General features: G+C 51.6%; 1 protein-coding gene across 1 annotated transcript in view; it reads right to left on the bottom strand.

Annotated features, from left to right (window-relative positions):
• Positions 1 to 12,024, bottom strand: part of ENG (endoglin) — a 186,963-nt gene that overhangs the window by 63,943 nt on the left and 110,996 nt on the right. The window contains exon 7 of the mRNA XM_069236953.1: positions 11,397 to 11,574. Coding sequence (XP_069093054.1) covers positions 11,397 to 11,574 — 178 coding nt within the window. The remainder of the gene's footprint in view (positions 1 to 11,396; positions 11,575 to 12,024) is intronic.

The raw sequence follows: 12,024 nt of genomic DNA, 5'->3' as shown, positions 1-12,024 counted from the left end.
GTGAAAAATTCAGGACAAAGGGTCAAAATTCAGGACAAAAATTCAGGACAAAGGGTCAAAATTCAGGACACAAATTGAAGAACAAACGTCAGTTTTACAGACACACGCAAGAGAGGCGATGCCTCACTATGTTGTCAGTGCATTTATTTACTCTTTTTTAACATAGCACTATTAATTCACTGTGGACCTTTTGTGATTGCCTCCTGGTGTGCTACATTCAGGTGTCACATTATGTCCTTGTTCAGTAGTAAATTAATGCCCTTCACCCAAGGCCATCGCCCCTACCCAAATCTACCCGATCTTTCCTGAAGAGAAAGTAACAGCAACATTTTGATGATGTTTCTGAACATTTCAAAACCCCTGGCAAACAGTTTGGGAAACATTAAGGTAATTAACCTTATGCTAGTTTAAACAAATTGAACAAAAACATCTGGCTTACCCCAACCGCCCATGGACTTTCAACCTAATTTTTTTTAAAGAGGCAGTGCAGATGGTCTGGGTGACAGTCTCACACCTAATGACAGGATGTGATGTACCCATAACTTGTCTGTGGTCTCACAGCACTAGAGTGTATGTTTGGGACTCTAGATTTATCTCAGAGCTGGGAGCCCGGACTACCAATCAAAGATAATAAAAGAGTAAGATAAACTCGAGATCAAATGGGAGATCCACGGCAAGTAATTCAAAGGGTTGTTGCTAACAACTGGCTAAATAAAGAAGAGAAGAACAAGGTGGGACAATTCCTAAAATCAGACAAGATGGGTCCACCAAGACTATTTGAAGGTATTGGGTACCTGGGGAGTTGTCTGCACACAGGAGCGAAACAGAAGGGGCACTGTCAAGTGGTTGAACAATCAACACCCATCCACCTTGGCAAACTCTTCTGGTGCAATGGTTCGCTGTTAGTGCTTGTGAAGGGTGAGCAGGTGCCAGACCCCGTGCAAGGTTGTGCAAGACAATTGCCCGCTTAGTCCATGTCTTTATATGGTTTTGAAATTGAGCAAAAGCAAAACTAGAGATCTGGGTTATCCCTAAGTGTCAAGTACACATTGAATCTTCAAAATATTTGGGATGTAAATTGCACAAACAAAATGTAAAACATTAAAAATGTAATTAGTGTTTCTTTGACATATGACACTGTTTTTCCCTTTATATACAATTAGATCTCAGATTGAACTGGGAACCAGTTACCTTTTGATACCTAGTGATTAATATCTACCATTCTTACACTGATTTCCAGGATGGAAATCTCGGCAGAGCGAACGGTCCCTCCAAGCCCAGTTTACCTTTTGGTCTTCTCTTCTGCTTTCTGTAGAGGCCACGTGGCACTAGCGAAGATGGCGTGCTACCCCAATGATAGTATTATTTTGCAAACCTTCCCCTGCTCGTCCTTCATTCCTTCTTCAGACAGGCCACACATCTGATTTGGTCGCTGCGGCGCCATCAGGAGCTCTTTCCACTCTAAAGCTAACTGTGACTGCGGGTGGATTAGATCTTCTGGACTTAGAATGCTTTTATTCAGCTGCAGATGTCCAATGGGTGGCTCACTGGCTTTCTGCCCACCTCCCTGCATGAGGTGGGGTTTACCAGTAAAGACTTTTAAGGAAGGCTTAATGCACTGATCATCGTTTCCTACTGACCATTCTACGGATCTCCATCCGGGGTTATCATGCATGGCTTTCCCTTGCCTTGCCAGAACCTGTAAACTCACTGACACTAAGAAACCAAGTGCTCCTGCACTACCTTTGCTAAGCCTTCCTACTCGCACAGGATGGCTGTGCTCAGAGCAACTCCATCAGTGGCTGCTGCAGGTGTCTTAAAATTGGGGACTTTGTTTCTGAACAGTGAGCTACTAAATTTCCAAACCCTTGTGGCAGTCTACCATCTTCACCCCGGTCAACTCCTTACTTACAACCACCTTAAATAATCATTAAATACCCTATTTCATGTCTGCCACCTAGCACTAACCCTACAAGAGGTGTGCCAGAAGCTCTGTACCATAGGAAATGGTGGCAAACTGATAGAATGGGTGTACAGACCTAACCTGCAACATGGAAACCACTCCAGGTCTTCTTGTCATACTACCTGGGTGATTGATGTGGCCAAACCTCTGCAAGATATGGACTAAAATACCGGACTTTCCCCACAAAGTACCCACAGCTGCCACTTTAAGTAAATTCATAGTGCTTCCTCGTGAATGCATTCTGCCCGTTGCTTGCCATTGGCCTTGTGGTTTGTAACTCACAATTTGTTGCTTTCAATTTGCTGGCTTTATTTGTTTTAGGCCATGCAGCTTGAATTTGTCCCTTCCCTTGCCAAAACCTTATTTACAGTATCCTGCTGAGTGCTCCCTTTCTGTAAACAGGCCGGTAAATCTTGTTCTTATCTTGTCATATTTGCTGTGCATTCAAAGAACAAAGTCAAATGTCAGGCTCTGTCTTCGGTGGGAACTTAGTGTTTACTTTCCTTTCTCTGACTTCAAAGTGAGAGGATGTATGCGACAATCTTGCTGGATACTGGGGTTAGGAAAGAGTTTTTTCTATCACATGACAACATTTAAATAGACTTCAGAATATATCAGAATTCGAAGTACAAATCAAGCACATTTTTGTTAATTCTGAACTGTGCTGGAAACAAATACCTTTACATGATTAAAACAAATCATTGCATTAGGTGATGCAATTTCCACACATCATCGTCTGAGCACAATATAGTTTGATTTAAAAAACTGTATATCTGTGCAAATGTAATGGTCATTTCAATCAAAAATGTGTTGTCTGTAATGGCAGTGTGTTACCACACCATGCATGCTCCACTCCACTCTGCTCTGCACCACTCCACACCACTGCACCCTACTCTGTGTCACTCCACTTTACGCCACTCCATGCCACTGCACTCTTCTCCATTCGGAACCACTCCACATTATGCCACTGCACTCTATGCTACTTCACACTATGCCTCTCTACTCTACTCTGTACTACTCTACTCTAAGCCACTGCACTTTACGCCTCTCTACACCACTGCGCTCTGCTCGTCTGCACGCCATACCTCTCCAGTCTAGGCAACACCAATCTAATCTGCACAACTCCACTCTCTGCCACTCTGCAACGCTGCACTGTACGCCCCTGCACTCTATGCTAATACACTCTATTCTAATGCACTTTACTCTGTAACACTCAACTCTATGCCCCTGCACTCTACATCAATACACTGTACATCATTCTAATCTACTCTGCACCCCTGCACTCTATGCCACGGCACTCTACACTACTTTACTCTATGCCATCACACTCTATGCCACTTTATGCAACTCCACTCTAACCTGCACTTCTCCACTCTAAGCCACCTCACTCTACTGTGAAATAATCTACTTTATGCCACTGCACTCTGTGCCACTGCATTCTATGCCACTGCACTCTACCCTGCACCTCTCCACTGTATGCAACTGCACTCTACTCTGAAACAATCTATTCTACGCCACTGTACTCTATACCACTCTGACCACTGCACTCTAGTTCAATGCACTCTACACCACTGCACGCTGACACTCTGCAACACTGCTCTGGCCGCCACTATACTCTACACCACTCTGCTCTGTACTACTGCATTTTGCACCAATATACTCTATTCCACTGCATTCTATGCCACTCTACTCTGCCCAATGCCACTCTATGCAACTGCACTCTACACCAGTGTACTCTAAACAACTGCACTGCCCTTTACTCTGCACCACTGTACTCTATGCCACTGTTCTCTGTGCCACTCTACACCACTGCACTGACACTCTACTCTGCAACTCTGCACTCTACACCACTCTACTCTATGCTACTGCACTCTAGGCACTATACTCTACTCTACACCACTCTACAATACTCCACTCTGCACCACTCTACACCACTACACCCTATGCCCCATGAGTCTACTCTGCACTCTATGACACTGCACCACTCTGCATTACTGCGCTCTCTGCTACTCTGTTGTATGCCACTCTACTCCACTGCACTCTATGTAACTCTACCCCATGCCACTCTATGCCACTGCACTCTGCGCCAATGCACTCTAAACAACTGCACTGTACGCCACTGCCCTCTACTCTGTACCAGTACTCTACGCCACTGATCTGTGCCACTCTACTCCACTCTACATCACTGCACTGACACTCTACTCTGCAGTGTTGCACTCTCCACCACTGTACTATACACCAATGTACTATGTACTACTGCATTCTATGCCACTGCACTCTATGCCACTCTACTCTGCATCACTCCACTCTACAGCACTTTGCTCTACTCTGCACCACTCTACACTATGCCACTGCACTCCCTGCAATGTGAGTCTACTCTGCAATCTATGCCACTGCACCACTCTACACTACTGCTCTCTCTGCCACTCTATTGTATGCCACTGTACTCCACTGCACTCTATGCCACGCTACTCTGCCCATTGCCACTCCATGCCACTGCACTCTAAACCACTGCACTGTACCCCACTGCACTGTACTTTGCACCACTGGGCTCTACGCCACTGCTCCTATGCTACTCTACTCCACTCCACACCACTATGCCACTAGCTTTAAGCCGTGCTGAACAGCAGCTACTCTGGTGTATAACATGGCTAATGGCTAAAACACATTAGCAAAGCCAATAACTCTTTTGTAGATGAGACCTACTGGCTTTGCCAATGTTTGTTAGTACAATGAGGTACTGAGGTACCTGAAAGAACTGTAAAAAATACAATTACACCATAATAAAGGCTGCTACAAAATGCGCAAATACATTTCGGTTAAATAAAAAAAAAAGCGCTTCTCAAATACAGATTTGAATAATATACAGTTTCTACCTAGTGCTAAAAAAATGTTATAACACTCCATTAATACCACACACTCCACAGCTCACCTTGGAAAACCATTACAATACCTCTCTGAAAGAAATATCTTTGCCACCAGAAAACTTCAAGTGGCTCCTTTTAGTAAATTCAATGCAGGTTTTCAAGCCCCTTTGTATTTGCAGATTTACCAGTTGCCCACATTTGCATGTGTTTAGGGAAGGAGACCCCCTGGCAAGAAGGCCTTTTCTTATCTGTCTGCCCCTCCCTCCCTCAGAGCACAGGGCAATGAGAGATCCACAACCACACACCGAGACAATGAGACCCAGAGAGCAACCACACACCGAGGCAATGAAAGGCCCACAACCACACACCGAGGCAATGAGAGGCCCACGACCACACACCGAGGCAATGAGAGACCCACAACCACACACCGAGGCAATGAGAGACCCACAACCACAGAGCAAGGCGATGAGAGACCCGCAGAGCAACCACAGAGCAAGGCGATGAGAGACCCACAGAGCAACCACACACCGAGACAATGAAAGATCCATAGAGCAACCACACACCGAGGCAATGAGAGACCCACAACCACACACAGAGGCAATAAGAGACCCACAACCACACACGAGGCGATGAGAGACCCACAACCACACACCGAGACAATGAGAGACCCACAGAGCAACCATACACCGAGGCAATGAGAGACCCAGAGAGCAACCACACACCAAGACAATGAAAGACCCACAACCACACATCGAGGCAATGAGCGACCCACAACCACACACCGAGGCAATGAGAGACCCGCAGAACAACTAACACACTGAGGCAATGAGAGACCCACAGAGCAACCACACACCAAGGCGATGAGAGACCCAGAGAGCAACCACACACCGAGGCAATGAAAGATCCACAGAGCAACCACATACCGAGGCAATGAGAGACCCACAACCACACACCGAGACAATGAGAGACCCACAACCACACACCGAGACAATGAGAGACCCACAACCACACACTGAGACAATGAGAGATCCACAACCACACACCGAGGCAATGAGAGACCCACAGAGCAACCACATACCGAGGCAATGAGAGACCCACAACCACACGCTGAGGCAATGAGAGACCCACAGAGCAACCACACACCGAGGCAATGAGAGACCCACAGAGCAACCGCACAGCACGGGAATGAGAAACCCACAGAGCAACCACACACTGAGGCAATGAGAGACCCACAGAGCAACCACAGAGCAAGGCAATGAGAAACCCACAGAACAACCACACAGCAAGGCAATGAGTGACCCAGAGAGCAACCACACACCGAGGCAATGAGAAACCCACAGAGCAACCACACACAGAGGCAATGAGAGATCCACAGAGCAACCACACACTGAGGCAATGAGAGATCCACAACCACAAACCGAGTCAATGAGAGACCCAGAGAGCAACCACAGACCGAGGCAATGAGAGATCCACAAACCGAGGCAATGAGAGATCTACAACCACACACCGAGACAATGAGAGACCCAGAGAGCAACCACACACTGAGGCAATAAAAGGCCCACAACCACACACTGAGGCAATGAGAGGCCCACAACCACACACCGAGGCAATGAGAGACCCACAACCACACACCGAGGCAATGAGAGACCCACAACCACACACCGAGGCAATGAGAGACCCACAACCACACACCGAGGCAATGAGAGACCCGCAGAGCAACCACAGAGCAAGGCGATGAGAGACCCACAGAGCAACCACACACCAAGGCAATGAAAGATCCACAGAGCAACCACACACCGAGACAATGAAAGATCCATAGAGCAACCACACACGAGGCAATGAGAGACCCAGAGAGCAACCACACACCGAGGCAATGAAAGATCCAGAGAGCAACCACACACCGAGACAATGAGAGGCCTACAACCACACACCGAGGCAATGAGAGATCCCCAACCACACACCGAGACAATGAGAGACTCAGAGAGCAACCACACACCGAGGCAATGAGAGATCCACAGAGCAACCACACACCGAGGTAATGAGAGATCCACAAACACAAACCGAGGCAATGAGAGATCCACAACCACACACTGAGACAATGAGAGACCCAGAGAGCAACCACACACCGAGGCAATGAGAGGCCCACAACCACACACCGAGGCAATGAGAGGCCCACAACCACACACCGAGGCAATGAGAGTCCCACAACCACACACCGAGGCCATGAGAGACCCGCAGAGCAACCACATACAGAGGCAATGAGAGACCTGCAGAGCAACCACAGAGCAAGGCGATGAGAAACCCACAGAGCAACCACACACCAAGGCGATGAAAGATCCACAGAGCAACCACACACCGAGGCAATGAGAGACCCACAGAGCATCCTTGGAGCCCAAGGACAGACATGGCATCAGGGCAGTGAGGGATCTCACACCTCCTGCATGAGATACATTGTGTGAGGGTGGCAGTGTATAGGAGAGGGCTGTGGGATAAAGGACATCCTTGGGGCCATCTATGGCGTGAATGCACGAGCGCCCGTCCAGTACTCTCCGGGTGGCACAGGACCTTCGACATACAGATGAAGGCGTCACTACTCACTGGATTACCCTCAGTAATCTTCTAGAGACTCAAGAGTTGACATAGTGGCTTTGAGGGTGTGGTAAGGTAGCGCCTTATGGACTAGGGACTCTACAGGCGCTTCACTTGGATCTGCTGATGTGGTGTGCATGAGACCCCTGAGGACCCCAACAGGAAACCTCTGGGCCTGGTGACAAGAGGCCCTGACTTCTGTGCCTCAGAACATCTACAGACCAGCTCCAGGCTCCTCCCCTTACTGCCCTTGTTAGGGACGCCTGTTCCGCTATTTCAGAAGTAATAGTGGCTACCATCCTGTCTGCTATGGAAGAACCAGGGGTCATTGTTATGGGTGCTGTGGAAGGAGCAGGGGTCATTGTTATTGGCGCTATGGAAGGAGCAGGGGTCATTGTTATTGGTGCTTCGTAAGGAGCAGGGGTCATTGTTATGGGTGCTTCGGAAGGAGCAGGGGGTCATTGTTATTGGTGCTATGGAAGGAGCAGGGGTCATTGTTATTGGTGCTTCAGAAGGAGCAGGGGGTCATTGTTATGGGTGCTTTGGAAGGGGCAGGGGGTCATTGTTATTGGTGCTATGGAAGGAGCAGGGGTCATTGTTATGAGTGCTTCGGAAGGAGCAGGGGGTCATTGTTATTGGTGCTTTGGAAGGAGCAGGGGTCATTGTTTTGGGTGCTTCGGAAGGGGCATGGGTCATTGTTATGGGCGCTATGGAAAGAGCAGGGGTCATTGTTATGGGTGCTGTGGAAGGAGCAGGGGGTCATTGTTATTGGCGCTATGGAAGGAGCAGGGGTCATTGTTATTGGTGCTTCGGAAGGAGCAGGGGTCATTGTTATGGGTGCTTCGGAAGGAGCAGGGGGTCATTGTTATTGGTGCTATGGAAGGAGCAGGGGTTATTGTTATTGGTGCTTCAGAAGGAGCAGGGGGTCATTGTTATTGGTGCTATGGAAGGAGCAGGGGTTATTGTTATTGGTGCTTCAGAAGGGGCAGGGGGTCATTATTATTGGTGCTATGGAAGGAGCAGGGGTCATTGTTATGAGTGCTTCGGAAGGAGCAGGGGGTCATTGTCATTGGTGCTTCGGAAGGGGCAGGGGTCATTGTTATGAGTTCTTCGGAAGGAGCAGGGGGTCATTGTCATTGGTGCTTCGGAAGGGGCAGGGGTCATTGTTATGAGTGCTTCGGAAAGAGCAGGGGGTCATTGTCATTGGTGCTTCGGAAGGGGCAGGGGTCATTGTTATGAGTGCTTCGGAAGGGGCAGGGGGTCATTGTTATTGGTGCTTTGAAAGGAGCAGGGGGTCATTGTTATGGGTGCTTTGGAAGGAGCAGGGGGTCATTGTTATTGGTGCTTCGGAAGGGGCAGGGGTCATTGTTATGGGTGCTTCGGAAGGAGCAGGGGTCATTGTTATGGGTGCTTCGGAAGGGGCAGGGGGTCATTGTTATTGGTGCTTCGGAAGGAGCTTCGGAATGGGCAGGGGGTCTTTGTTATTGGTGCCTAGCTCTGCACACTACATAGAGGGACAGCCTCCCCCTCGCAGTGTGCCTAACCCTGCACACTACATAGAGGGACAGCCTCCCCCTCGCAGTGTGCCTAGCTCTGCACGCTACATTGAGGGCCAGTCTCCCTGCGCAGTGTGCCTAACTCTGCACACTGCATAGAGGGCCAGTCTCCCCGCGCAGTGTGCCTAACTCTGCACACTGCATAGAGGGCCAGTCTCCCCGCGCAGTGTGCCTAGCTCTGCACACTATATAGAGGGCCAGCCTCCCCTGAACAGTGTGCCTAGCTTTTTACACTACATAGAGGGTCAGCCTCTCTGTGCAGTGTGTCTACCTCTGCACACTACATAGAGGGCCAGCCTTCCCCGGCGCTGTGTGCCTAACTCTGCACACTGCATAGAGGGCCAGCCTCACCCGCGCAGGTTGCCTAGCTTTGCACACTACATAGAGGGCCAACCTTCCCCCGCACAGTGTGCCAAGCTCTGCACACTACACAGAGGGCCAGCCTCCCCGTGCAGTGTGCCTATCTTTGCACACTGCATAGAGGGCGAGCCTCCCCTTGCAGTGTGCCTAGCTCTGCACACTGCATAGAGGGCCAGCCTCCCCCGCGCAGTGTGCCTAGCTTTGCACACTACATAAAGGGCCAGCCTCCCCGTGCAGTGTACCTAGCTCTGCACACTACATAGAGGGCGAGCCTCCCCCTGCACAGTGTGCCTAGCTTTGCACACTGCATAAAGGGCCAGCCTCCCCGTGCAGTGTACCTAGCTCTGCACACTACATAGAGGGCCAGCCTCCCCCGCACAGTGTGCCTAGCTCTGCACACTACATAGAGGGCCAGCCTACCCCTGCACAGTGTGCCTAGCTTTGCACACTGCATGGAGGGCAAGCCTCTCCGCTCAGTGTACCTAGCTCTGCACACTACATAGAGGGTCAGCCTCCCCGTGCAGTGTGCCTAGCTCTGCACGCTACAGAGAGGGCCAGTCTCCCTGCGCAGTGTGCCTAGCTCTGCACACTACATAGAGGGCCAGTCTCCCCGCGCAGTGTGCCTAGCTGTGCACGCTATATAGAGGGCCAGCCTCCCCCGCACAGTGTGCCTAGCTGTGCACGCTATATAGAGGGCCAGCCTCCCCCACGCAGTGTGCCTAGCTGTGCACGCTACATAGAGGGCCAGCCTCCCCCGCGCAGTGTGCCTAGCTGTGCACGCTATATAGAGGGCAAGCCTCCCCCACGCAGTGTGCCTAGCTGTGCATGCTACATAGAGGGCCAGCCTCCCCGCGCAGTGTGCCTTGCTGTGCACGCTACATAGAGAGCCAGTCTCCCCGCACAGTGTACCTAGCTCTGCACACTACATAGAAGGCCAGCCTCCCCCATGCAGTGTGCCTAGCTCTGCACACTACATAGAGGGCCAGCCTCCCCCTGCACCCTGTGCCTAGCTACGCACGCTACATAGAGGGCCAGTCTCCCCGCGCAGTGTACCTAGCTCTGCACACTACATAGAGGGCCAGCCTCCCCGCGCAGTGTGCCTAGCTCTGCACGCTACATAGAGGGCCAGTCTCCCCGCGCAGTGTACCTAGCTCTGCACGCTACATAGAGGGCCAGCCTCCCCGCGCAGTGTGCCTAGCTCTGCACGTTACATAGAGGGCCAGCCTCCCCGTGCATTGTGCCTAACTCTGCACACTACATAGAGGGCCAGTCTCCCCGCGCAGTGTACCTAGCTCTGCACGCTACATAGAGGGCCAGCCTCCCCCGCGCAGTGTGCCTAGCTCTGCGCGTTACATAAAGGGCCAGCCTCCCCGCGCATTGTGCCTAGCTCTGCACGTTACATAGAGGGCCAGCCTCCCCCGCGCAGTGTGCCTAGCTCTGCACACTACATAGAGGGCCAGCCTCCCCCGCACAGTGTGCCTAGCTCTGCACACTACATAGAGGGCCAGCCTCCCCCGCACAGTGTGCCTAGCTCTGCACACTACATAGAGGGCCAGCCTCCCCCTGCACACTGTGCCTAGCTCTGCACACTAAATAGAGGGCCAGCCTCCCCCCGCGCAGTGTGCCTAGCTCTGCACACTACATAAAGGGCCAGCCTCCCCGCGCAGTGTGCCTAGCTCTGCACACTACATAGAGGGCCAGCCTCCCCCGCACAGTGTGCCTAGCTCTGCACACTACATAGAGGGCCAGCCTCCCCCTGCACACTGTGCCTAGCTCTGCACACTACATAGAGGGCCAGCCTCCCCCCGCGCAGTGTGCCTAGCTCTGTACACTGCATAGAGGGCCAACCTCCCCCGCGCAGTGTGCCTAGCTGTGCACACTACATAGAGGGCCAGTCTCCCCGCGCAGTGTGCCTAGCTGTGCACGCTACATAGAGGGCCAGCCTCCTACAGTGACTACTGCCTGCTCCCTGTCCGGGCTGCACCTCCAGTCCAAACCCTGACCCACCCTCTTGTCCCCTCCCTGCCCAACCCTCCTGCCCCTTCCGTGCCCGGTACTCACGGCAGCTCTGCAGACGCACTGTGATCCTCCTCACCGGGGGCATCTGAGTGTACCAGACCCCCTGGAAGCCCTTCTCCTGGGCCCAGAGGATAACCTGCTCCGGGGAGGACAGCACCTGACCTTCATCCTGGCTGATGGTCTCAGGACTTGTAACCCAGGACACTGCAGGGGGCTGAGTCTGAAGGGAGGGTCCGGGGCAAGAGGGCAGAGGGAGGGGGGGGGGGCGGGGAAGAGAGGGGCGACATACAGAAGAGCAAGTGAAGGGACAGAGAGAGAGAGGGCAGAAGTGCAAGTGAAGGGACAGAAAGAGAGAGGGCAGGAGAGGAAGTGAAGGGAGAGAGAGAGAGGGCAGGAGAGGAAGTGAAGGGAGAGAGAGAGAGGGCAGGAAAGGAAGTGAAGGGAGAGAGAGAGAGGGAAGGAAAGGAAGTGAAGGGAGAGAGAGAGAGAGAGAGAGAGAGAGAGAGAGAGGGCAGGAGAGGAAGTGAAGGGACAGAGAGAGAGAGGGCAGGAGAGGAAGTGAAGGGAGAGAGAGAGAGGGCAGGAGAGGAAGTGAAGGGAGAGAGAGAGAGAGGGCAGGAGAGGAAGTGAAGGGAGAGAGAGAGAGGGCAGGAAAGGAAGTGAAGGGAGA

The sequence above is a fragment of the Pleurodeles waltl genome, chromosome 6, assembly GCF_031143425.1.
Source record: "Pleurodeles waltl isolate 20211129_DDA chromosome 6, aPleWal1.hap1.20221129, whole genome shotgun sequence".
NCBI lineage: Eukaryota > Metazoa > Chordata > Amphibia > Caudata > Salamandridae > Pleurodeles > Pleurodeles waltl.
This window is presented reverse-complemented; position numbering and strand designations above follow the sequence as displayed.